Genomic DNA, 27,013 nt, shown 5'->3' on the forward strand with positions numbered 1-27,013 from the left:
ACGCGGAGAGCACCGCCTTTTCAGCGAGCCCGAGCCCGTCGGCCGCGAGCCACGCCAGGCGGCCAATGGTCTAGGAAGGACGCTCTAGTCCCCGCCTCCACTTCAGACCCTCCCACGCCTGGGCCTCTCGGAGGTTTTCCCGGCGGCCCTTTCGCTAACGGCCTAGACTTCCGGAGTTAGGTGAGGTCCCCGGCGTTCCTTCCTACTTAAACACAGGCTGGGGCTGGAGATGCGAGGGCAGTGAGCGGTGACAGTTGCTAGGCGGAGACCTTTCCGTGAAGAAAGATTTAAGAAAGGATCAGGACAGGCGGGTACGTGCTCATCCTTCTCCCACTTCCGGGCCTTTGCAGGCTTGGGAAAGCTGGGCGGAGAGATTGGGCCTGGCCCGGCGCGCGGGGTGGGGCCCGGGTGGGAGGCAGCGCCGCTCTAGCCGCCCCGGGGACAGAAAGACCCTCCCTAGTGTGAGCTTGCTACTCCGGGGCTACCCTCTGGCCGTCATCTGACCTCTCGCGTCTCCGAGTTGTTTAGGAAGGAACGGGTGATTGCTTTAGTAATATCTTCAGTAGTTATTGGATATCTCCATACGTGTACGTGAATATCTCCCGCCCTGACATCTCTGATGAGCACCACAGCTGCTTATCCAACTGCCTTGTCCATGGCCATCTGAAATTTCACACGTCTGAAATGGAACTTATGTCTCACTCTCCTGGCCTAACTTATTCCTCCTTCCGTCTTACCCATTTCAGTAAATGGCACCATCCATTCTATTGCTTAATCCAAAAATGTAGGTAGGATTGTTCCTACGGAACAATCTATCGGTAGACCCTGCCGACTCTACTTTCCGAACTGATCCAGAAGCAGATCACGTTATTCCTTTGTTTACAGCTTTCCGTGGCAAAAAAACTCCATAACCTCTCCTACAGGGTTCTACTCTCTCATCACTGTATTCCAACCCCTCTGACTTTCTTTCTGTACCTCCAGTAAGTCACTTGAGGAATTTATACTTATTATTTCCTTTGTCTTAATATCTCTGCTCCTAAGTCTGCATGGATGGCTCCTTGTCATTTCGGTCTCAGCTCAAACATCAGGCCCTTGGTGAAGGCTTCCCTGGCCACCCAATCACTCTTTATTTAATTTGACAAATATGTTATATTTATTGTGTGCCAGGCAGTGTTCTAGACGCTGAGGATGCAGAGGTGAACAAAGGAAAACCCCTGCTTTCTCAGTGCTGATGACCCATTCAGGAACCAGCAAACAGTGCAATCAGAGGTAGTGAGCAAAAGTGGGAGAAGATAATATTAGGGAGGTGGTGGAGGGGCTTTGTAAGGACTTTGGACTTTTATCTGAGTACAATTTAGAAGCCTTTGGAGGGCTATCTGACTTATTTTTTAATAGTTACCTCTGTGGCTTCTACAGGAGCAGGGCAGTTAGGCAACTGCAGTAAGTCAGTCAAGAAATGATGGCTTGAATGAGGTTGGTAGTGAAGGTGGTGCAGTGTGGTCTGATGTCATTGTATTTCAAAAGCAGAATTGATAGGCTTTTCAATAGTCTGAAGGAGTAAGGAGATGAGAATCCCAAAGTTTTTTTGCCTCAATAACAGGAAGAATGGAATTGTTTACTGAGGTAAGGAAGACTGAGGAAGAGAAAGTTAAGAGTTTGGTTTTAACAGTTGCATTTGAACAGCCTCCTAGCCTTCCAGCTGAAGCCATCCAGTAGACATTGGTTATATGAATTTGGAGTTCAGGGGAGAGGCCTGGCCTGGAGATATAAATTTGGAGTCATCTAGCGTATAGTGTTTTAAACATAAAATTTCCTTTACGATTGTTTCCATTTTTAATTTTTTCATGGAAGCTTCAAACATTTACAGAAGTAGAGGAATTTATATAATGAACCCCCATGGACTTTATCAACCAGCTTCAGCAATTACCAACTAATGTCCCATCTACTTTTACCTATATTATCTCCCCTTGCCCAATTATTCTGAAGTAAATATAGTTTATAAGTCCCTGGGACTAGATGAAGATCACCTCAAAGGTGAGTGTAATTAGAGTGAGTGAACATTTAGAGGTTGAGATGATAAGGAGGATCTGCAACAAAGAAAACTGAGAAGCAGTAGCTCTTATCACTGATATTTTCATGTTTTTTTGTTTACGTAGTGTCTCTTCTCTTACTATAACATAAGCTCCAAGTTAACAAGGACCTTAACAGTTTCATTAAGACCTGCATCTGCATCACTATTTTATCTGTCAGGCACATAGCAAAGTCCCCACAAATAATAATTAAGAATATATAAATAAGTTAAAGTGAGAACTGAAAGAGGGTTTAGAGTGAGGGGAGGTCATTTTGGGGTGGTGTGAAAGGCATGTGTGGAGACCCTGAGGCAAGAGAGAGCAGGGCTCGTTTGCAGAACTAGGCGAAGTCCAGCATGGCCAGAATAGGATACATGAGGGAGAGTGTTGTCTTAGATGAGCCTAGAGTGGTAGGGGAACTACATATGTGTCAAAGGCTACATAGTCCTTTCCAGTCCTCACTGTAGTCCTGCAAGGTAGATACTGTCATCTCTGTTTCACACATTTGGGAATTAGAACTCAGAAAAGTTAAATATCCTGCCCAGGTTCACACACTTGCACCCAGCTGCACCACAATCCAAAGCCCATGCTTTCCCCAGTCTTCATGTTCTTCACATTTGTCACTTGTAACATTTGCTTTACCAAAAAACACCATGTTGGTTGTACTGTGTCCATTTTGACAAGATTTGGCCACAGTAGCAGTTTGTATATTTCTTCTGGCTCATTAAAATGAGGCTCTTTTGGTAGTTATTTCTTCTAAGTAAGGGAATTTGCCCAGCTCAAAAATTAGGGGACAAAAAAGAACAAAACATTTATAATTGAAGGTACTAACAGGAAGCTTGGTTGATTTTGGTTGCACCTGGTGCTTTTTTGGTATCTTTTCCCCTAAATGTTTGCATGGCTTGCCCTCTAATTCAGGTTTCTGCTGAAATGCTACTGCCTCAGAAAGACTTTACCTACCCTCTGAGTTTTAAAGAACCCGTTGGTGACTCTGTCTCCTTACTTTGCTTAGTTGTCATCATAGCCCTTTTTACCATCTGACTATTTTTTAAAAACAATTTATTCATTTGTTTACCTTCTCTCTCTCCCCACTGGAAAGTGAGGTCTAAGAAGGCAGAGACTTTTTCTGCTTCATTCACTGCTATATCTCCAGGGCCTCGAACAGTGCTGGGCATAGAATTGGTGCTAAATAAATATTTCTTGGATGAACGAGTAAATGAATGGATGGATAGCTTGAGCTACTTGGACCCATGCTCATTTGCATGATTGATTAGCTTCAAGTTTACTTCAAGTAGTAATCAAAGACTTGGACGTTGTTGTTTTTCCCTTGCTTACTTCCTAGGAGATAGTTAACTGAAAGGAGTCTGCCTCACTGCTGGAACCAAACCAGATGCCTTCTTCCACTTCACCAGACCAAGGAGATGACCTGGAGGCCTGTGTTTTAAGGTTTTCAGACCTGGATTTGAAAGACACAAGTCTTATCAATCCCAGTAGCAGTATCAAAGCAGAGTTAGATGTCAGTACAAAGAAGAAATACTCATTTGCAAAGAAAAAGGTAAAATTGCTGTTGATGTTTCAGGATCATGTAGGTATAGTTAATGTAGATATACCTAGAAGTAGCTCATCAAGGTTTTCCTCCAGGGAGTGGAGGGCTAGTGAGACACTAGACTGATGCCATGTTCAAGGTAAGGTCTAGTCAGAGCCATTAGCCAGTAATCTTAGTTCAGTGTCAAGCAAAGGAGAATCATAGGCAAGGTGTGGCTCTGGAACACTTATTTATGGTGGAGTACTTGAGGACAGATCCTAGACAGACGGGCTGGATTCCTTTTCCTACCTAGGGTATGGGAAGAATCCCAGGAACCCAGGAAACCTAGTCATAAGGAGAACAGACAGGCATTAGGGCAACTGCTGTCTAAGACTCCTGATCCAGTCCAGCTGGCAGGGCTCCGTTGGTTGGGAGAAGGAACAGAGCAGCCCAGAATGCTGCAGGCTTACTGAGGATTGGGTTACAGGGGTGGTATGGATGCTATTCTTCTATGCCATTTATTCTTTTTTTAGGGATCATTGACTAAACCTGCTGAAGCTCAAAGGAAAATGACTTGACTGAGGAAGTGCAATTGAGACTTAGTTTTCTTACCTCCAATCTGTTGTCCCTCTTTTGCAAAATCATCTTATATTGGCTCCATGTCAATGAAGAATAGATGTCTCTGCTTATAACTTCCTATCTAGCATCCTTCTACCCTCATCTCACACAGATTTCCTTGAAAATGAAACCCAAAGGGTACAGAAAGGTTTTTTTTTTAAGTTACTTTGCAATAATTTCAAACTTATAGAAAGGTTGCCAGAATTGTACAGAGGACCCCCAACTCCCCTCTGCCCAGCAGCTCCATTCATGTTTAATCAGTTGCCTCAAATGGCTTTTACATATCCACTCTAAGGTCACATGTTACCTTTAGTTGTTATGTCTCATAAGTGTTCAATCTGGACCACTTTCTCATTTTTTCCCCTGAAATCATGACTGTGACATTTTTGAAGATTACAGATGAGTTATGGTGTAGAACGTCTCATGATTTTCACTCATGTTTCCTTGTGATTAGATTCAAGTTATGGCTTTGTTAATAAGACTGCCCCACAAAAGACACTGTGTTCATCTGGCTGCGTTCTGTCATGCAGTCACAGTGCCAATTTGTCCCATTACTGGCAATGTTAATTTTGGGTACTTGATTAAGGAAGTGCCTGTCGGATTTCTTTGCTATAAAATTATTTTTTCCCTTTTAATTATTCAGTATTTGGGGGGAAATACTTTGAGACTATGTAAATAGCCTGTTCCTCAACCAACTTTCATCTACTAGTTTTAGATCCATTGATGTTTCTTTGCTGAATTATTACTGTGATGGTTTCTAAATGGTGATTTTCTAATTGCTTCATTCCTTCTAGATTTCTTACTTGGCATTCTTCTGTAAGGAAGAGCTTTCTTTCCTCCCAATTTATTTGTATCAGTGTGTATTCAAGAATTCTGTTTTATTCAGTGGGCTATAATCCATTACTATAATTATTTATTTTGATGCTCAGATTATCTCAGATTTGGCTGGGAGCCCCTTCAAGCTAGTATCTATGTCTTTTTGACTTGCCCTCATCATTCTTTGAGCATTTCCTTACTTTCTAATTCAACAAGATGTTTCAGGGTCATTTGTATTTTCCCTGTCTTATCCCTGGAGTCAGACATTTCTTCAAGGAGCCCTGGTTCTTTCTAGTGGAGAATTGTCAAAAACCAAAACCTGGGGGCTAGGTGAGCTCACTGCTTCTCCCAGGACCTCTGGTGGACGGAGCTAGGAATATAGAGAGATGAATATACATACATCCATATGTATCATACACATACTTTTATATTTACTTTTATATCACTGTAAATCAAATGAGTTCATACCATACTTTCAGTTCCGTTCCAACATCACAAGGTTTATTCTCTCTCCAGTTTTTTTTTTGGCTGCACTGTGCAGCTTGCGGGATCTTAGTTCCCTAACCAGGAACTGAACCCATGTCTGCGGCAGTGAAAGCGTGGAGTCCTAACCACTGGACCGCCAGGGAACTCGCTCTCTCTCCTTTTCATATGGGTGGAGAACCTAGCTCCATTTAGTCCCAATATATTGACTTACTTGCTTATTCCCTGTATGCAGTCTTCCCACTCTGCCAAGCTGCCTCCTCCACCAGGGCCTGCCTTCCCCACACAGGCCTCACCCACCTCTGAGCTGCCTTCCTAGCTCTGGCCTGCATCTCTCTCTTTCTTTTTTTTTTAGAGAAGTAATTTGTCTCTCTCTCTGTTTTAAAAAATTTATTTATTTTATTTTTGGCTGCGTTGGGTCTTCGCTGCCGTGCACACGCTTTCTCTAGTTTCAGCGAGCAAGGGCTACTCTTCGTTGCGGTGCGTGGGCTTCTCATTGCGGTGGCTTCTCTTGTTGCGGAGCACGGGCTCTAGGCACGTGGGCTTCAGTAGTTGTGGCTTGTGGGCTCTAGAGCGCAGGCTCAGTATTTGTGGCACACGGGCTTAGTTGCTCTGTGGCATGTGGGGTCTTCCCGGACCAGGGCTTGAACCCGTGTTCCCTGCATTGGCAGGCGGATTCTTAACCGCTGCGCCACCAGGGAAGCCCTGGCCTGCATCTCTCTTGAACAGACCTCAGACGGGCCCTAGCTGCTGCTGGATCCCAGGTGCTTTGTTCCTGAGGCCCTAAAAGACCAGCAGCAGGCCACGTTTACACTGGGCCTCCCATCTTGCTCAGGCCTGCCTGATGGCTTTTTGACAAAGGAAGGAGGAAAGAAGGAAAAAATTCAGATTTTATATAGTATTTCTTTAAGGACCATGACTTTTTGAGGCCTCGATGATAATGAGGCCTTGGATGCATACACCTTAGTTCTAAGTATAATACAAAGAAACACTTAAGTTGACATACACACCATCTCTCTCTCTCTCCCTTTTTTGCCTATACAGAAGGATTAACTGCAGGAGAGGCTAAAAAATGCCCTCCAGTGTAATTTCAGACGACCCCATCCTGATTCAGTCTGGGACAGTCCAGATAAGGTTGTGTACAGACTGAGGAAGGTCCAAAAGTGATGCTCCATATTTATAATTGTTATTCTTCAGAGTGCCCAATTTTGGGTGCTGTACTACAGTCTTCAGATGCATTAAGAAAATTGTTTAAAATATATATGGATACATATATATATGTAAAAATACCTTTCCATTTTTTTCAGCCTTGAAAAAAGGCTGATAATCATAGATACCATTTAACTTCCATTTATACATCAAAAAACACCATAAACAAAGTTGAAAATGAATGACAAGCTGGGAAACAAATTTGGATAACTATGATGAACAAAAGGTCACTAAAACCACTTACAAATCAGTAAGAAGATAAGATAAATACCACAGTAGAAAAATAGGCAACAGGTATTAACAGGTAAGCTAGAAAAGAACATCAAATCAATATGAAAAAATATTCAACCTTAAATCAAAGATACACAAATAAAAACAGGATATTTCTTTTGCCTTTTATTTGGGTCAATATTAAAAATACTGACAAAAATTAAATACTGATAAAAATGCTGTGGATAAAATGGAACCCTCATGCATTGCTGGTGAGTGTATAAATTGGTATGATTTTCCAGGTAGTCACTATTTCTCACAGTTTAAAATTTTATGCTTCTTCACCTCCAAAACTTTCTTCTAAATAGTTATTCTAAGTAGATGGTTAAAGACGTATGGAAAGATATGTGCATGGCATGTTCGTTCACCATTGTTTATAACTGCAAATATTGGAAACAAAAAAAGCTCGCTCATTTAGAATTGGTTAAAGGAGTTACGGTGCATCCATAATTTTCTCTTCTGTTTAAATTTTTTTTAACAATTAGCCTAAATCCTCTTTATACAAATCAAAACATTTTGGTAGTCTTTCCAGTCTTTTAAAATGTACTTTTTAATGTAGTTGAGATTACATTGTATAAGCAAATTTTATCCAGTTTTTTTCATTTAATATTATATTTTCCCATGTAATTTAAAACTGGCTGCTTAATATTCCATAGTAAGTATACTCCATAATTTCCTTGACCATTTCCTTTTTGGAGGAAGTTCAGTCTCTCGGGAAGTTCTTCTATAGAACAGTAGGACGTAAAACTAGAAATCCCTGAGGAAAGATAAGGGATTTCACTGAGACTTTCATTCTAGCCTGAAACCTAAGGTTATTTAACAGTGACATATTTGAAATTTAATTGTAGGCATTTGCCCTTTTTGTCAAAACTAAAGAACTTCCAGCACCTCCTTCTGAGTATAAAGAAAAATGGTGGAAATGCTGTCAGCAACTATTCACAGACCAGACCAGCATCCACAGACATGTGGCAACACAACATGCTGATGAGATTTACCGTGAGACTGCTTCTGTTTTAAAGCAGCTGACTGTGACATCAAGCACCTCAAAGACTCTTAAGTCTGCAGACAAAAGAAACCCTTTCAAAGAAGACCTTACGCATAACCATGAAGTGTCTGCTTGGCTCCCTGATATAAGCTGCTTTAGCCCTGATGAGCTGTTAAGGTAAGAATTTCATTCTATACCTTTCGTTTAATTTAAAAAATGTTTTTCCAGTCACAGTGAGATACCACCCATCCACTAAAATGGCAAATCCTTAAGGCACAGAATTTCTCTACCGCCTAAACTAGGCCGATAAACATGTTCTATGTATAATAGAAGACCATAGCCTATGCGGTAGCATATACCCGCACAGCTTACAGTGTTCTCCGGGTTTCTCAGAAGCCATCCTACATCTTATCTTCTCTAGGCAGAGGTAAGGAACAGAAAATTGTATTTTTTTTCAAAGAGAAATCAGAAGGCCCAGAAATGTTGATGATTCCTGTACCCTGAATAATGTCAGAACTTAAAAAGGGGGTTTTGTTGCCAAATGTGGTTTTCTGAGCTGAATATGTTTTATAAAGTATGTTAAGTTTTATTTTATTTTATTATTTTTTTAAAAAAATTTATCTTTGGCTGTGTTGGGTCTTTGTTGCTGTGCACGGGCTTTCTCTCTAGTTGCGGCGAGCGGGGGCTACTCTTCATTGCGGTGCATGGGCTTCTCACTGCGCTGGCTTCTCTTGTTGCGGAGCATGGGCTCTAGGTATATGGGCTTCAGTAGTTGCAGCATGCGGGCTCAGTAGTTGCGGTGCGCAGGCTCTAGGGCACAGGCTTAGTAGTTGTGGTGCATGGGATTAGTTGTTCCGCGGCATGTGGGATCTTCCTGGACCAGGGCTTGAGCCCGTGTCCCCTGCATTGGCAGGTGGATTCTGAACCACTGTGCCACCAGGGAAGTCCCTATGTTAAGTTTTAGAACTGAGGCATAGGATTAGAAGTTTAAATCTGCCTTTGAAAACCTCACCAAATCATAATATTACATAATTCTAGAGGACAGATTTCTGATTTTAAGCAATTCCTAAACTATTTGGTGAATAGAAAATGCCCAAATTTGATACATTTTTGTCACCCGTGTTATGCCAGTTCCCTTTGTTTATCAGAAAGAGGAAGAGAAAGTTAGAAAGAGAATTGAACTTGGAGTCAGACTTGAGCTAGTCACTAAAATTCTTTGTACCTTTACGTTCTCGCCTCTAAACTGGAATAATAATGCCTGCTCTGCCTACCTCACAGAATTGCTATATGAATTGTATAAAATGATGATGGTAAGAGCACTTGTGAACTATAAAGTGCTATACAAATGTGGTCTCTTCATTTCTGCATGGCCCTGCTTTTTAGTTAGAAAGACAAAGAAAAGGATACATGAAACATTTAGCAGATGGTACGAGACAGGCTATATAATTATCACTTACAGTTGTATGGCTCAGACAGTAATTCATTACAGGAATTTAGAGAACAGGAAATAGATAGGCTCTGAAATAGATAAGCAGGTTTCGGAGACTCGGCCCTGAAATATGAAGAGGGCACTGAGGAGACAGTCACAGATTCCAGAGCTGGATGGGACCTTAATTATCATCTGTTATATCATTCTCTAAAATATGTCTGTACAACACTAGCTCTGGAGGATGCTATCAGGTGTTGAAAAGAGATGCTAAAGACAATTAAGTTTGGGAAGCATTAGGTTAAAATGTTCTTTTTTGCAGGACTGCCCAGAGCCTTCAATAAATGAGGGGCTTTCACTGTGACTCTCAAAGGGAAGATATTATCTGCAGGATTTCTCAGACATGTGATTTCATAGAACAGCTTCAGAGCACACTTTGAGAAATGCAGTTTATTTCAGTCCTCCAGTTTTACAGTTGAGGAAATCAAGGCTCAGGGATGATAAGACACCTGCCCAGGTCCCATAACTAGTTAGTTTAAGTCAGCACAGTGCAGTAGAAAGAGTGTGGGTTCTAGTGTCAGAAGACTGGTGTTCCAGTCCTGACTGTCACTTTGTAGCTGTCTCACCTGGGATGAGTTGGGCTCAGTTTATTCAGCTATAAAATGGGGATGATAATAACCTGTCTCATGGGTAACAGGATTACTTGAAAAAATGGAAATGAAACCTTTTTGTACAGAGAGAGATTCAAAACAGATACTGCCTTGTGTTAGAATATAAGCCAGAATGGATTAAAATTTCCAGCTGTCTTATGAAAAGGGGTTATTAATACCTATCTCATGGATATGATGATTAAACAAGGAAATCAAAGTAAGCTCACTTGTTTATAAAGGAAGGAGTTCAGTGCAGGTATTGTCTTCTTTAGAGCAAATACAGACAGGAATTGCTTCTCATTTCAGGGGGAGAATGATAGTTAGGAGCAAAGGCAGGCATGAGTTGCTCCATTAGGCCTTTCTTCTGAGTCTGCCTGGGTATACTTATGAATTGTGTTTTCCTTATGCCAGTGACTCAAATGCTTTTTCCCCTGTGGTTTTCTTTTTATAGTGGCCACAGCAATGGTGAAGGGGAGGTGCTACTTTATTACTGCTACTGTGACCTGGAGGATCCTGATTGGATCTGTGCCTGGCAGACAGCTCTGTGTCAGCACCTGCACCTCACGGGCAAGGTAACACCTTCTCCCACACCCTATCCTTCACTGGACTCATCTTGCCTCCAACTTAGTTTGCAGAGGCTGTGCTTGAAGGCCTCACCAGTTGGGTTCTTAGAAATTAGCAAATTCCTGCTAGGCATTTAAGTGGAATACTAAATAGCTATTAACATGATGTTTTCTGTTGGTGGGAGTGTAAGTTGGTACAGCCACTATGGAAAACAGTATGGAGGTTCCTCAGAAAATTAAAAATAGACCTACCATAGGATCCTGCAGTCCTACTCCTGGGCATATATCCAGACAAAACCCGAATCCAAAAAGATACACCCCGATGTTCATAGCAGCACTGTTCACAATAGCCAAGACATGGAAACAACCTAAATGTCCGTCAACAGATGAATGGATAAAGAAAATGTGGTACATATATACAAAGGAATACTACTCAGTCATAAAAAAGAACAAAATAATGCCACTTGCAGCAATGTGGATGCAACCAGAGATTATCATACTAAGTGAAGTAAGTCAGAAAGACAAATACCGTATTTCATTTATATGTGGAATCTAAATATGACACAGCTGAACCTATCTACAAAACAGAAACAGACTCACAGACATAGAGAACAGACGTGGTTGCCAACGGGGAGGGGATTGGGGGAGGCATGGAGTGGGAGTTTGGGGTTAGCAGATGTAAGCTATTATATATGGAATGGATAAACAATAACGTTCTGTATAACACAGAGAACTATAATCAGTATCCTATGATAAACCATAATGGAAAAAAATATTTAAAAAATGAATGTATATGTATGTATAACTAAATCACTTTGCTGTATAGCAGAAATTAACACAACATTGTAAATCAACTATACTTCAATTAAAAAAAAATGGTGTTTTATAAGACTACATAAAGGCATAGACCAGGGATCAGCAAACTTTTTCTTAAACAGCCATATGGTAAATATTTTAGGATTTGCACAAAAGCTGCTCAAACTTGGTGTCGTAATATGAAAACAACCATAGACAATATGTAAAGGAACAGATATGGCCATATTCCAGTAAAACCTATGTAAAAGCAGGCATAATTTGCTGACCCCTTGCATGGGGAAATGTTCTTGATATATTAACTGGAAAAACATTTTATAGAACTGTACATATAGGTGTGATATCAAATTGCTTCCTAATTTTCTTAGAACATGTCAGTCTTTTGCCATTTTGTGGTTTTGACATTTGCTGTTTCCTTTCCCTCTTGAATGTTTTTTCCCCCAGATCTTCACATGGCTTGTTCCTCACTTCAGATCTCCCCTCAAATGTTCTCTCCTGAGAATTCTCATCTGTCTCTCTCCAAACTTTTCTATTCCCTTCTGCTGAAAGAATTTCAAAAAGTTTACTACTATTGGAGAGTATAATCTCCAAACCTCATCATTCCTCTCTCCAAACCTCATCACTTTCTATTCCCTTCTGCTCAAAGAATTTCAAAAAATGTACTACTATTGGAGAGTATAATCTTTGTTTAATTTGTTATAATCTATCTCCCTTGTAGAATATAAGCTTCATGAGTACAGAACTTTGTTAATCAATTGATATATTGTCAGTGCTAGAACGGGGCTTAGCACATAGCAGACAGTAAATATTTGGAGAATGTTGAGTAAAAGGATGAATGTATGTTTGTAACAAAACCACAAGTGTGTGTGTAAAAAGATGGAGAGTGGTAAATATCAAAATGTTAGTTGTGATTATCTCTACGTGATAGGACTATGGATTTTTTTTTCAAATCCTCGATGATTACATATATATATGTGTGTATATATATATACATACACACACACACACACACACACACACATATGTGTATATATGTATTTTAAATCAAAAGGAGGTGAACTAGATTCCCTCTGAGATCACCTCTGGTTATGACGCTGTACTGTCTTAGGCCTAATGTTTCCCACACATGTCCTAGGTTTTAATTCCCTAAGGCAATTATTTGATCAGTCAGTGATATTTTTCATACCCATGTTGTTTTATAGATAGTGGCTGAAAGCTTCTTTTACCTCATTCAGTTCATCACCAAGTCCTGCCATTTCTGCCTCTAAAATATCCTTTGATTCCGTTCACTCTGTCTTCTGCTTCCACCACCTTAAACCAAGCCCCACCCTCTCTTACCTAGTTCATTTCAGCAGCTTCCAGACTACTCTCCATTCTTCCATCCTTGCCTGCACTTAATCATTTTCCACACAGCAGCCAGAATGATCTTAAAAGGTAAATGAAATCATCTCCCTCCCTCCCTCCTCACAATCTTTCAGTAGCTATCCAGTGCATTTAGAGTAAAACCCAAATCCTTAACGTGCCCTTAGTTTCCTGGATTATTTGGCCCCTTACGCCTTTTACACTTAATCTGATACCATTCTTTACTCATTACACTCCAGCAAAATAGCCTTTTAGTTTCTTGGAGCCCTCAGTTTTTTTGGTGCCTTTGGGCCTTTTTGTAAGAATATTCTCTTCAAGGAACTCTCCCACACCCACTCGGGTTCTCCTATCATAATTTTTAATCAATCTTCAGTTCTCAATTTTAATGACACTTCCTGAAAGACATCCTTCCTGACCTTTAATCTAAATTCAGTTTTCCAAATACACTTTTTCATTGCCTCTTGCAGTGATTTTTCATAGCACTTGTCAGTGTGTGACTTTTGTCTGAATATCTGTGATCTTCCTTAAGTCTGTAAGCTCCCAAAGGGCAAAAACTATTTATTTTTTAACCACTATGACCCAATTCCTAGCACAATTGCTGGCGCATTGTAAAAAAAAAAAAAATTCAGTAAACACTTGTGGCGTATATACGTTTATCACCATCTCTATTTAGAGAACACCTTGAAGGATGGATATTCTCTCACAGTAAACCTGAGCCTACAAAATAGGAAATCAATTTGTTTCCTTGGTCTGGGGCCGATTTTTATTCTTGGCCCAGCCCAAGGTGACCTAGCAGTGAGGGCCTCTGCCCACAAGGTGGCAGCACCTGCCTGGATCTTAGTTCTAAATTTTAAGGCTTCAGCCAAGTTTTCAAGTTTTGTGTTGGTAGGAGATTTGGCAGAATGTTGGCATTTGTAGGGAAAGAGGAGAACTTGAAAATTCTAGAATTATGGAAAGAAGCTTTTGATCCCTTTGCTATACATTTCTTACTGCCTCAAGAAATTTGAGGGGATGCATTAGAGGCTTTAGAAAGGAAAAATTGCAAGATTTGGACCCAGTAAGATATGGTTTTGAATCCCAGATCTACCACCTACCAACTCTGTGCCCTTGGGCAAGTTACTTGATTTCTTTAAGCTTCTGTTTCCTTTTCTGTCAAATGGGAATTTTGATATCTACTTTCCAGGAGTATAATGTAAAGTTCCTGTCTCATACTAGGTACTCAATAAATGCTAACTATTGCTCTTCATCTCTGAGGTATAAGGCCTTCCTCACCTAGCAGCTACTTTGAAGGTTTCAGTTGAAGAATCCTTCAACAGAAGTTGAAAGTCTAGTGCATGAGTTTAGAGGTTGCTCTGCCTCAGGTATTTAGGGAGTGCCTGTGCTTGTCTTTTATTTGGGTTCTGAGATTAAAATAGCATAGGAAAGGGTCTTCTGACCTACTTAGAAGACAGGTACACAGACGTATGTACCTCTTCATCATATTTGCCCCCGTCAGAGACAGTTCTAGAGTAGATTTCCTGACCCTTATGCTGGTTCAGCTCTATTTTTCTATGTTGTCCCTTAAAAAAATACGAGTCGGTAATAGGTGCAGTAGTCTGTACAGCAGAGATGGCATATGCTTCCTACTTTCCTCTCCCAGCCCAGAACAGGCTTCAATAGACTGCACTCCTCTTTCTCAAGGAGCCTGGATGTGACTCAGAATGCTCATCATGGAACTCTGGAGAGCCACTACTAGTGAGTTGGCCCTGGCTTGTGAAATGAATCCCATTTATATCCATGCCCTAAAGAATTGAATCAAGTGAGGCAACAAACGAAGTATCTTCTCTAGGCCCTAATAAAAGGGGAGCTTTTAAAATTTTTCAAATTCTAATGCATTGGTAGGTATCATTGCTATATAAATAACAATATATAACGAAGTGGTAACAATATAAGACCCTGACTTAAATTACATCTCTTTCCAGAGAATACCATGATATACAGTGTTGCACTTTCTTACTTTTCCCTAGAAAGCTAGCTCTGTCTAGAGATGATCCATCTTTAAACTTATCCAGAGGATTTTGTGGTACCAGAACAAGTAACTTTGCAGGCCCTCCAGAGGATTGCCTCTTAAGGCAGGGGCCTTAACCCAGGCTTTAATGTCCCCTAACCAGTGAAGCATTTCAAAGAGAATAGAGGGCTTGAGAAGCCAAAAAGCCTCAGATTTGGATACACATTCATTTGCTCAGCAAATACATATTAAAATTCTACTGTGTGGCAAGTACTACTCTAGGCACCGATTATGCAACAAAGAACAAAAGAGACACAAGCTCCTCCTTGTGGAATTTGTATTCCAACGGGTGGGTTTGCAGTGGTGGGCTTTACCTCCAACACTGTGCAGAGATGTGCTCATGTGCATTCCCAGCCCTCAGATGTGTTCTGTGCTTTAGGACTTGAGGACAGCAGTTTTTCATTGTTGATTCTTTTTCATGTTTTATCAAGATGAAGAAATTGAGGCTCAGAGAGAATTAATTTTCTCAGGGTCACTTAGCAAGTAAATGGCAAAGCTGAATCCTGATCCTACATCTGTTGACCTGAATTTAAGTTTTGGCCACTGGACAGCTGGAGCTCCATAGCAAATGGGACTTTCCAGTTGTTCTATCCATTTCATTCTCTTGTTTGGCACACGTTAACTGAGTACCTCGTCTGAACTATGGGCAGTGTGCCATTTTAGAAAACTACAAGCATCCTGTGTGTGGTAACATTTTTGTGTCCACAGCAATGTTTCTGCTTTTCCTGTTAAACTCATTGACACACACGAACCTGTTCTGCCCTGCAGAGATTTGAACCGAGCTAAGAACAGCCTGCATTCCCTTTCTCTCACTGTCTTGTGTCTCAGGTTCGAATTGCTACAGAAGGAATCAATGGGACAGTGGGTGGAAGCAAATTGGCCACCAGACTCTATGTAGAAGTCATGCTTTCCTGCCCATTGTTTAAGGATTATCTGTGTAAGGACGATTTTAAGGTAAGAGAAATTGAACATAAAATGGATCGAGAGCCATTTGCTTCTGCTTCAGTGCCTCTTCCCACTCCAGGCTATGAAGAGGATCACTATAAAGAAGTAAGCAGTGCTGGACAGAACACCCTTTCCTTGCTAGGTCCCGAGGCAGTGCAGGAGAAGGAGCATGCTTGTTCCAGTTCGTCCACCACGTCACCACGTGATCATGGGCCTTGGTCTCCTTTTTTATAGAATAAGGACGTTACAGCTTATATATTCTATAAACTCTCAAACTTAGCCGTGTTTGTTCATTTGAGAGACCACCTGGCTGTATCAGGATCACTACGTGTTTAGTGAACCTGGTGGGATCAGATCTGCACTTCACACCACACAGGGAATAAAGCTATTGCTCTCCCAAGAGAGCTGCTTTGTTGGAGTGACTTCATGCTTTAGCATCATGGGTGATAGAGGTGGTGGGGAATACCTTGCTAGTGTTAGTGCTGGTGATGATGATAAGGAAAGAAAAGGTTGTAGCTTTAAAAGCTGGGATGTAATCTTACATGTTGAAATTGCTCAGTGGTATTTCAGTTTTATAGTTAAATGCTTATTGCTATAGAAACACCTTTTCAATTTGACATTTTTGCACATGGTAGATACACAATAAATAAGTGCCAAATATAAGAATTATATCTGTTGTGTAATAATAGGGTAGCTGAAGTATTAAGAAACCTCAAATTAGGAACAACTGTTTCAGTGGGAAAAGGGAGTTAGAGCATAGAATGTTCCAGATAATTTAACTGAATAAATATCTTATACCTGGAGATGGGAGAGAAAGACTGTATTCTGTTTTGTTTCTCATTGGCTAGACCAGCAAAGGAGGAGCTTGCTGTTTTCCAGAATTACGTGTTGGTGTGTTTGCAGAGATTGTGCCCATGGGGATCAGTCCCAGTAGGATCTCCTATAAGAAGCCTGGTATGCTTGCTTTAAGAAGAAGCATTTTCCTTTTCTTCATAGGGACAAATCTTAATATAGAGACAAATGTGAAAGCTAGACATTCTGATCAGCAAGAGTTGTGATGAGTTCTCGCTTCAGAGTATCTGTGGGGTGGCTAACACTTGGGTCATTCAGTGCTTAAACTGGTTCTTCTCTTTGGTGCTCCGGTGATTGGAGACTCACTACTTAGAATGACGTGGCTTAGTTATTCTTTTTGGTGATGGTTTGGCAAGAAGTTGTTTTCTTTCCAAAGATAACAATTTGGAAAGAGTGTAATTATTACTTGTAAATAGTTCATCAACTGAATAAAACACAGGCTTTTTGCTACAGGAAGCAAGTGGCTTTCAACACCAAAGCAGTTTGTTTGCAAGTGCTCTAGAATGTTCTCTTTGCCCCTCCCTCATGGGTACCGTAGATGGTTGAAAGACATTTGTTTGGCTGGGTTTTTTGGTTTTGTTTTACTTTTTACTATGAAAAATTTCAAACATTAAAAAAAATAGAGAAAACAGTACAGTGAACTCCCTTGTACCTGTCCCGCAGCTTCAACAGTTATAAACTCATGGCCAGCTTTGATCTATCCGCACCCCCTTCTCCCACCCTGGATCATTTAGAAGAGAATCCTGATGTCATGTCATTTCTTTCATAACTATTTTAGTAGATATCTCTAAAAGATAAAGGTTTTTAAAAAAATAAATAATTGTAAAACCATCATCACATCTAAAACATTTTAACAGCAATTTCTTAATGTTATCAAATATCCAGCCAGTGGTTAAAATTCCCAGTTATCTCACACTTTTTTAAGTTTGTTTCTATCAGGATTCAAGTAAGGTCCACTCATTGTGATTGATCACTATGTCTCCTAAAGTCCCTTTTAAGCTAGAGATTCACTTCCATCTTTTATTTTCCCCTGCAGTTTATTTTTTGAAGGAATTAGATCATTTTGCTTATAGCATTTCCCACAATCAGTATAATGCTGATTGCATCTCCATGCGATGTTCCTCTGTCCTCTGTATTTCCTATGAACTGTAGTTAGATTTATAATAGTGCTGTCTAATAGGAATATAATGTGAGCTACAATGGAATTTTACATTTTCTAGTAGCCACATTTTAAAAAATAAAAGGAAACAAGTGAAATTAATTTCAATAATATGCTTTATTTAATGGAATATAGCCAAAATATTATTTCAACTTGTATCCAGTGTAAAAAATTATTAATGAGATATTTTACTCTTTTTTTTGTATACTAAGTCCTTGAAATCCTGCATCTCTGTCACCCTTATTACAGCACACTTCAAGCCACATTTCAAGTGCCTGTTAGCCACATGTGGCTAGTGGCTGCCATATTAGATAGCTCATGTCTAGAGACTTGATCAGGTTCAGGTTTGATTTCCTTTTTTCTTTCTTTCCTTTTTTTTCCCCAAGTCTACTTCATAGGTAGTATTGTCCCCTTTCATCAGGAAACAGAAAGGTCTGGCTGGCTCTATGTTCATTTTTTTAACTTGTAAATATTTAAAAAGGCTAAGAGTTAAACCAGAGGGAAATGAGAGTAAGATACAAGCATCTGGGAAAAGAGACTCATGTATGAGGAGAAAAGGGCCAAAAAGGGCCGTGTCTGCTTAGTGTCCCTACCTTGGCAGGAGGCAGGATGACCACAAACAGCTCTTCGTTGGCGCTACAGGACCTTGCTCCGGAGCTTAGGGGAGAGTGGGCTCCAGGCAGTGCTTTGCTGCTTTCATTTGAGCCAAGTTGTTTGGAGGCACTTCTTTTAAGCACTTCATGTGAGTCACTCTCTGGTCAGGCCTCCACAGGGCCAGGAGAATAGCCACAGTAATAGCAGCAGCAGGAACAGGCTGGGTTCCCTGCAGCTCCCTGTAAGGAGAAGTCTTAGCAGATTTCCATGCTTCTCATCACAGTTTTGAACCTCCCTTTCCACCCCACTGTTTTGTTGACTGTGTAAATTATGTGACAGTAACTTATATAAAATCTGGCCTTGTTACATTCTCCCTGCAGTCCTAGGTTAAGCAGGTAGGAGTCCAGATTCCTTGGCCGTGCTCTGGGTCTCCAGCCCGATCTGGGTACCCAGCAGTTTCAGGGGGTTGTTGGGATTCACCCCTGAGCGGAGCTGTCAGGCTGTATCATGAGTGGTACCATGACTCAAGGACCAGAGTGCCCCCACCACCACCACATGATGTATGGTGGCCAAATTCACCAGAAGTTCCTCACAAACTACTGAGATGTCTGGACCCTAAAGATACAGGAGTATTTCTATCCTAGAGAGTAGAGGAGGCAGAGGGCCTCACTGGACAGGTTCTTCCCTTTTAGTCTCCTTGTATGTTACTTATCTTCTTTATCTCCTTTCTCTCCTCCTTCTTCTAGCGTTTCATCCTTTTCTCTCTCTTGCCTTCTTTCTCATATTTCATTCCTGCTGTCAGCCCCTCCCACCATTTTCTTTTTTACTCATGCACACAAACTTAGACACATTCTTCTTACTCTTTTGTATTTTTAAAAAACTTATTCCAACTTTGTTCCATAACCATATGCTCACACCTGCCTGTGCCAGGGTTCTTAGCCTCGGACTTGATGTTGGTATAGAACAGTTTATAAAGCCTGTAGTCAAGCATGTACATGCTCAGGCTCCTCCACATACAGTGACAGTAGAACACTGGCCATAACATGGACCGGAAAACCCACATGGCAGTTTATATCCCTTCTGTCTGGCTTTTATTATTGGGTTAGGCCAAGTATGAGGATGCAAAATTCTCTGTTTCTAAACTGCCAGGTCTCCACAGTGCTCATCTTAGGAGGAGGGAGAGTGAGGATACATGGAATTACTAAATTCTTCCATTATGATCATCAGATAGTGTCATTTTCAGACGTAATTGTAATTATGAGAGGAAAGGTTTAGGTGGGGAGAAACAAAGCAAATGGAAGTCATCGGGCTGGGCCAGTTGTAACTGGGTTTTGTTTTTGTTTTGTTTTAACTGATTTTTTTGTTTGGTTTAAGGAATCCATTTATCCCCAGGTGAATTTCATAAAGAAGTAGAAAAGTTTCTGTCTCAGGCAAATCAAGAAGAAAGTGATACTATCCTACTGGACTGCAGAAACTTCTATGAAAGCAAAATAGTAAGTAAGAACCAGAACTGAGTTCCCACAGCATAGCATGTTTCTGAAGGGGATGCTGTGCGCCCACCTGTAGCTGAGTCAGTGGCTCTCCTCCCACTACTAGCAGCATCAGAGAAAACCCAAGACTTCAAACTCAGAATCTGGTGAGAAAGTCTACGAAAATATGGATTAAAGACATCTTGGCACATAATGGACTTTCTGGCTCCCATATGCCTACCCCTGACATGTGTCAAGGATCTTGTCAAGTTTGCTTTGGGCAGCCTCTCCAGTTCCCCTGAGGTCTCTGGTTGGGTGACCCACAGCCCACCAGCCTTGTTTCTAAGTTCCAGATTTTGAAGTTTGAAAGGCTAGCGTGTGGGATGAAAACAGCAGGGAGCAAGTGCTTCCTTGCCAAGGCAGGGGTGGGGAGTGGTGTTTGACACAGAAAGAAGCTTTGTTCTTACCAGGTATGTTTTTCTGATCATTTTCTTTCTGCTGCTCCTATATTGTAGGGACGGTTCCAGGGCTGCTTAGCCCCAGACATCAGGAAATTCAGTTACTTCCCTAGCTATGTTGATGAAAATCTAGAACTTTTCAAAGAGAAGAGGGTGCTGATGTATTGCACTGGGGGCATCCGTTGTGAGCGGGGTTCAGCCTACCTCAAAGCCAAGGTGAGTCACCACCCTTAGGGCACTGCAGGCATGGAAGTGAAGAAGGCTCCACCCACAGCGTGTGTGGAACTTTCCAATCCCCACCTTCACTCCCTCTCCCACACCCAGCCAGCCAGGGGTTTATTCTCCCCAGCATAGAGTTTCTAAGTATAAAATCTGAAGTTCTTAAATCTCAAGATGTGAAAAGCACTCAACAGTCTTAGAGACTCATCAAGTACAAAAGGGAAAGATTAGTTGATATCTCCCTTTTCCTAATCCTTTTACTTGATCCTGAGAAGAGCAAATTCAGTAACATTACATGTCCTAACAGGTGTCTTCCTATATTTAGGGAGCAGCAAAAATAGTTGGGCTTCCCAGGATCTAGAGAGTGAAGGCCCTGACTGCTGTCCTCTCCCATCACCCTAGTAGGCAAGATCTGCCAGTTGGTTCCTTGCCCCCTTGGTCAGCAGTTCTTCACTGTCCCGCAGCGGGAGCCAGGAGCCCCATTTCGGCATTCCTACCGCATGCTGCTCCTCTGTGGAGCTTCCTACTGGTCTCTGCTAGTCTCCTCAAATTTCCTCTTGTGTTTCCACACATAGGGAGTGTGCAAGGAAGTGTTCCAGCTCAAGGGTGGCATCCACAAGTACCTGGAGGCGTTTCCTGATGGTTTTTACAAAGGGAAGTTGTTCGTTTTTGATGAGCGTTATGCCTTATCCTTCAACAGTGACATAGTGTCAGGTAGGTCAGCACAGACTCAGAACCTACATTCATGATCAGGCACACCCTCTGTATTAACCTTCTGGAAGACAGACCAGTACTGATTACTTGAAGAATAAAGCAAGGGAAAAGGAGTACGTAGGACCACCATTTCCTAACAGAGTTGGAGATGCAGCAGTGGAGCAGACAGGATTTGGAATGGAAAATAATTTTATCTTTAGTTTCATAACCCCTCACTAAATATAGTACTTCCTTCAATTATGAATGTAAGCAGCAAATCAGTAGTATTAGATGTACCTGTGACTTTGTTATCACTAGAAATCACAGTATTTTCATATATTACAGCTGCTGTGAATATTTCAAAATAGCATTTATGTTCATCATTGCTTCAAAATGGAAATAGTTATTAGGCGCATCACTAAGTCTTGTTATAGAATGTGTTAACAAGTATTTTACTGTATCCCAGACTTTAAAGAATATTTCGTTATTTTGTATTTCTATATAATTGGTTTCCTTTGTGATCCTATGTATTTTATTTTATGCATTGTAAAAACATTTTTCTAAGACAGAATAGTCTTCACCAGACTGTCAAGTAAATTCACGGCACAAGTAAAAGAACCCCTAATTAGACGGTCTGTGGACACGTGTGGTGTGCACTTTCGAGTGGTGGGTGGGGCATTCCAAGGGGGAGCTGAGCCTAGGGCCAAGGCAGGAGGCAGGGCTGGCTACAGGAAGCCTGTGCTGTGACTGTAGTTTGGAGTCCACACTAACATATGGTACCAGATGAGGGCAGTCAGTAAAAGAAGGATGGAAATAATCCTTAAGAAAAATGGATCCTCCCCCTGGATGCCACCATTTTGAACGGGAAAGATCACAGGCAGACAACCCTAGTGGCTGTCAGAATTTTCTAGAACTCCTGTGATCAGGGGCTGAGATTGAATTAACACTCAGATAATGAATAAGGTGGGAGTCTGATTTCCTCTCCCCTTTCTTCTTGATCTTTTTATTCATTTTAATGGTCTTATATTTGTGTCTTATTGGAAGCAACTTCAGATCTCTTACAGAGCTAGATGGAGCAGAAAGGGGAGAGAGAGGGCCCAAAGGTAGCTTAGATAAGCTAGGTAAAGAGACTTGAAGAATGATGTTATCAATGGTGATAGGAGGTCAGCAGGGAAAAGGGGCCGAGAAAGTAGATAAGTTTTAGGAGTTGTGTGGCCAAGTGTCCTCTGGCAAAAGCAGGAGAACCTCAGGCCTGGGGAAGAGGAGTGTGGACTGCAGAAGCCAAATGTCAATGTGGGATTATCTGTATTCAGGCGTCTTGTCTCCCAGTGCAAAAGGGAATGATCTAAAGGAAAAAGACCATTCAACAAAGGGTGCTTGGCCAGCTTTGGACTAGTGAATGAAAGAGAGAAACGTTACTACCTGTTTTCTAAATGAGAAAAAGAAAAATGGGTCAGTGAATGCTGGAATCAGAAGACAATTCCCAGAAGCAACCTCCCCCCAAAAAGGTGGGGGTGGGGGAACCTCGTCTGTTAGAAGACAGGAGACTTACACTATTTAGAAACCTTCCTCACACCCAAAAGGTACATTAGATGCTGATGAGCCAAGGGTTATATTTAGGAACTGGAGAATTGCGTCTGCGTGTGCATGTGGTACGTATGTGTGTGTACACGTCTGTTGTGTGTACACGTGTGTGCTCATGTGTCTTTATAACAAGGCTTTTCTTTCTTCCCCAGAATGTTCATACTGTGGGGCCCCATGGGACCAGTATAAACTGTGCTCCACTCCCCAGTGCCGCCAGCTCGTCTTGACCTGCCCTGCCTGCCAAGGACAAGGATTCACAGCCTGTTGTGTCACGTGTCAAGACAAAGGGAGCAGGCAGGCTGCAAGCCCAGCCCAGAGCAGTTTTAAAGAGGAATGCGAGTGTACAGCCCGACGGCTACGCGCACCCAGGGAGCTCTTACAGCAGGGGCGACTCCCTGCGAGCCCGGGGCCCAGGCCAGGTGATGATGAGGATGGGCCATGCTTACATGAGCAGCCCCATCTGCCTTTCCCCAATCCTTCACAGAGCTAGGTTTGGGGCGACCATGTATTGGAGAATATTAGGGCTGTTCCAGCAGAGAAACAGGGAACTCTAGTGCTGCCAGAGCCACCATGGCCAGCTGGTCACCATGTTGGCCACCTGTCCTTCACAAGAGGAGGGAAGAGGGAGTTGGGTGCTGACCTCTTACTGGAGACATTCTGACTCAGAAGATGCTAGAGCACAGAAAAAGGTGAGCTGTGTAGGATCCCAAAGCTGCTGAGGGAGAGAGCCTTGAGCCTGGTGACCAGGTCATGCCCTTTCTGTGCCATGCAGCAGGGCTGGGAGTAGTCATTTTTCTTATCAGCAAACCTGTCTGTCCTGATGGCAGAATGTGAAAGCTGTGGCCCTGGAAGTGGACTCCCCGGAACCAGGCCCCTTAGGTCAATCTGCCATCCACCCCTACCCTGCTGTCTTCTCTGCTAGCCTCAGAGCACTAGACCAGGATCTGAAAACTATGGCATTTGGCCCACCTCCTTCTGTAAATAAAATTTTATTGGAATAGCCACACCCATTCATTTACATATGACCTATGGCAGAATTAAGTATTTACAAGAGAGACATTATGGCCTGCAAAAGCTGCAGTATTTCCAGGCGTACCTTGGAGATGTTGTGGATTCAATTCCAAACCACCGCAATGAAGTAAGTCACGTGAATTTTTTGGTTTCTTAGTGCATATAAAACCTATGCTTACATTATACTGTAGTCTATTAAGTGTGCAATAGCATTATGTCTAAAAAAACAATGTGCATAACCTAATTTAAAAAATTTATTGCTAAAAAATGCTAACTATCATCTGACAATGCAGGGTTGCCACAAACCTTCATTTTGTAAAAACTGAAATATCTGCGAAGCACAACAAAAAAAGGTGTGCCTGTACTATCTGGCCCTTTACAGAAAAAAACTTGCCACCCCTAGTCTAGACCAACAGCTCCTCTGATGGAGGAGATGGTCTTAAAGATGTGGTCTACCTTCATGTTTCATTGGTTTGGTTTCTGTGAGAGATTTCATCTGCTTTCCCCAACACCCACACTCTTAGCTCTGAAGTATCCTCTTTGAGAGATTCACATTAGCTCGATGACATTAACACTTGGGCAGTTTTTAGGTGAACACCTCAGAATACAAGACATTCTGTATGAGGTTATTCAGCACTGCTGTGGTGGTTTCCCAGCCTCTAGCCACCATGTCAGGCGCATGTCCCTGGCCCACAAGTCCCAAGAAACACATGCACAGCCATTCTTAGACCAACAGATTTAATATTATATTGCAGTTTCCATTGATGCAGAATACAGCTGCAATTGTGTTTCAAGGAGAAGCCGAGTGGGGCTGGCCGTTCCTGCAGCATGGAGCCACTCCTGGGTCCATCTGCAGCCTCAGTAGACACTCCTCCATAGTGGTGAGGCCCTGACTCCACCTCTGGTTACCCTGTACTGTCCCATCATTACAGTTCCGTGTGCAAGACTTTTCCTTTTTCGCCAAAAGCCTCTCTGCTCAGTGCTCTGCAGCTTAGTCTGTGCTCGTCAGCTCTTTGGCTTGTCCTTTATCATAAGATTTGCTGAATCACTCACGAAAATAACTCCCCAAGCAACAGAAATACTAGTTTAACTGGCACCGTGGTATATTAAAAGGCACAAGGGCAGTGTGGCTTAACATTTTTGCTGGATCCTAAGAGATGCACGTGATGTTAAGGGATCCGGCAGAAATGCCAAAATTACATTTTCAGAATAATCATCTTGGGTGGTTTGGCCAGGTTTCCTAGTTCTTAAATATCTAGATTTTCTTCACCACTGACCTTTGGAGGCTTAATTTACAGGCATGAGATCAGCGGTGACTTGTCTAAGAAGTGATGCGATAGGTAGTTGAAGTCTGTAAGCATAAGCCATGATGGACTAGAAATTTGTGTCTCTAGTGATGTGCCTCACATAAGGCATTGGCCCACTGTGCAACAGAGAAAGGTGTTTTCAAGTATTTGGCCATAGGTTTTCACATCCATCGTAAGGTTGGCATTCGATAAGGAAAAATTTCTTTCTGACTCCAGTATTAAATTGTAAATAAATCCCAGATGTTCATAAAGAACACCCAGGGAAATGTTTGTCGCCTGGAATTGGTTTAAAAAAAAAAAAGGATGGTTTTTAAAATTTGAGACTTCACCATTGGCTTTTTCTATCATTTCCTCATAACCAGCTTAAGGAATCTCATGTTCTTTGATTCCTGGCAGAGCTCTGTGGCTTCAGTCTTTCTGTCTTTCTTGAGGGGAAAAAAATTGTGTTCTTGATCCAGAAATCAATTTAGCAACTTTAATCTTGAGGTTCTTAAAATTTAAAGGAGAATTAATAAAGAATGATGATATGTTCTGTTTGCTAAAGAGCTAAGATCAAGTTTGTAATAAAATATTTTATAATGCTTTTAAACCACATGGAAGAGGGTGCTGTTTGTTCATGTTACACATTTTACATATACCTGAAACACCACACAGCAAGGTCACCGAAACTGGGCTCCTGCGGTTAAGTCACTGCTGCTCTAACATTGTCTTCAGTAAGGTCTGCCAGTTCGGGGGCTTTTTAGTTTTTAAATAATAACCGGACTGAACTTCTGTGACTAAAGAAAAACTTCACATTCACCATAGTTTATAAAATTTTCAACTACAACCACTAGCGAACCTAACACCTTAGTGCGTAAAGAACTGAACCACAACAGGGTTTGTGCTGGCATTTGCCTTCCGGTTTCCACTGCAGAGCACAGCCTATCAGTAGAACACGTCCAGTTCAAAGGCGTGGTCGGCACCCGCACACACTAGACGCCACTCCGGCACTTGGGAATGATGGGCCCGGTCAAGTCTGCCAGCCTCCTCTTCCTCACTGGAAAGGAATGGAGATGAGACGTGAGCCAGCTGTCCCTGTGCACCCGAACCACCACCGTGGCTCTGAGAGCGCCAGGAAGCTTCTTGACAACTTTGCTCAGCAAACTCTGATGTCTGGTGTTTATAAAGGACAGCTTGTGAGCCTTCACTGAGAGGAGGGTCTGTAGTGGCGTAGATTCGTTCATAAAGTACTTCTAAATCGCTGGCCATACAGGTATAAAACCCACTTTATCCAACTCCGCTGTTGTCCTTTGTGTACAGAGGCCCCGAGGCTGAAGATCCTCACTCCGGTCAGATAAGATTTAAGTTCAGTCGATCTTAATGAGATCTTAACCTTCTGGAAACATTTCCCCCAACTCTTCCTCAAAGCTCTTGGCCTGCCTGTGTAAACAACAGTGTCTGCCCTGAAGATTACCCTGTATTATCTGTGTCCCCTTACGGTCAACCTTGACATTTTCCCGGGGGCAAGGCAAAGTTAAATGTAAAGCAGGAGCCAGGGGGTTGCAGGCTGGGGTCATTAGCTGACAGGATGGCGGGGATGGTTGGAGGGGCAGGTAGGGCTCCCTTTGTTATAGCAAAGGGAGAGGGTTCGAAACAAATTATAGTGTCTGCAGATGAAAACCAAGCAGCAAGCTAGATCGGCCACAAGAGAAAGGTTGGTCAACGACTGTGGAGCCGGTAGGTGGCAGTCAAGGGGGCTGCCGGTGTGGCAGAGACAGGAAGCTATTGCGAGAGGAAAAAAGTCTGTCTATACTTAGGTGTCTTCCAGTTCCTGAGCTGAGCAGGCGGACCTCAGATAGACGCTTACGGGCTGCAACAAGAACCGAACTGAGGCTAGGCGCTGGTGT

General features: G+C 42.0%; 2 protein-coding genes across 5 annotated transcripts in view; one reads left to right on the plus strand and one right to left on the minus strand.

The window, feature by feature from the left end:
* Nucleotides 1-42: 42 nt before the first annotated feature.
* On the plus strand, nt 43-25,721 carry TSTD2 (thiosulfate sulfurtransferase like domain containing 2). 3 transcript variants are annotated; one of them, XM_067743859.1, is made up of 10 exons: nt 43-180; nt 3,412-3,624; nt 7,839-8,152; nt 10,503-10,623; nt 15,665-15,790; nt 16,630-16,735; nt 19,761-19,879; nt 20,371-20,529; nt 21,108-21,246; nt 22,962-25,721. In XM_067743859.1, the coding sequence occupies exons 2-10, from the start codon at nt 3,460-3,462 to the stop codon at nt 23,297-23,299; spliced, it is 1,587 nt and encodes a 528-aa protein (XP_067599960.1). In that variant the 5' UTR covers nt 43-180; nt 3,412-3,459; the 3' UTR covers nt 23,300-25,721. The 3 variants fall into 3 exon arrangements, with proteins under 3 accessions (XP_067599960.1, XP_067599962.1, XP_067599959.1); XM_067743861.1 differs by having other exon boundaries at nt 116-311; nt 19,779-19,879; XM_067743858.1 differs by having other exon boundaries at nt 118-311.
* The window catches only part of TMOD1 (tropomodulin 1), an 87,344-nt gene continuing 78,221 nt past the window's right edge, over nt 17,891-27,013 (minus strand). Inside the window, exon 10 of one of the 2 annotated variants that reach the window (XM_067743874.1) lies at nt 17,891-18,625. In XM_067743874.1, coding sequence (XP_067599975.1) covers nt 18,540-18,625 — 86 coding nt within the window. In that variant the 3' untranslated portion in view covers nt 17,891-18,539. Of the gene's footprint in view, nt 18,626-24,541; nt 26,164-27,013 lie in introns of those variants that run through there. The other variant, XM_067743875.1, reaches the window with a different exon arrangement.

The sequence above is a fragment of the Pseudorca crassidens genome, chromosome 7 (genome assembly GCF_039906515.1).
Source record: "Pseudorca crassidens isolate mPseCra1 chromosome 7, mPseCra1.hap1, whole genome shotgun sequence".
Classification (NCBI taxonomy): domain Eukaryota; kingdom Metazoa; phylum Chordata; class Mammalia; order Artiodactyla; family Delphinidae; genus Pseudorca; species Pseudorca crassidens.

Excerpts from the sequence above, each read along its gene's own strand:
- TSTD2 (XM_067743859.1), top strand. The coding sequence starts at position 3,460 with ATGCCTTCTTCCACTTCACCAGACCAAGGAGATGACCTGGAGGCCTGT. Across the intron at positions 3,625-7,838 it reads ACTCATTTGCAAAGAAAAAG|GCATTTGCCCTTTTTGTCAA; the intron begins GTAAAATTGCTG and ends ATTTAATTGTAG. Across the intron at positions 21,247-22,961 it reads CAACAGTGACATAGTGTCAG|AATGTTCATACTGTGGGGCC; the intron begins GTAGGTCAGCAC and ends TTTCTTCCCCAG.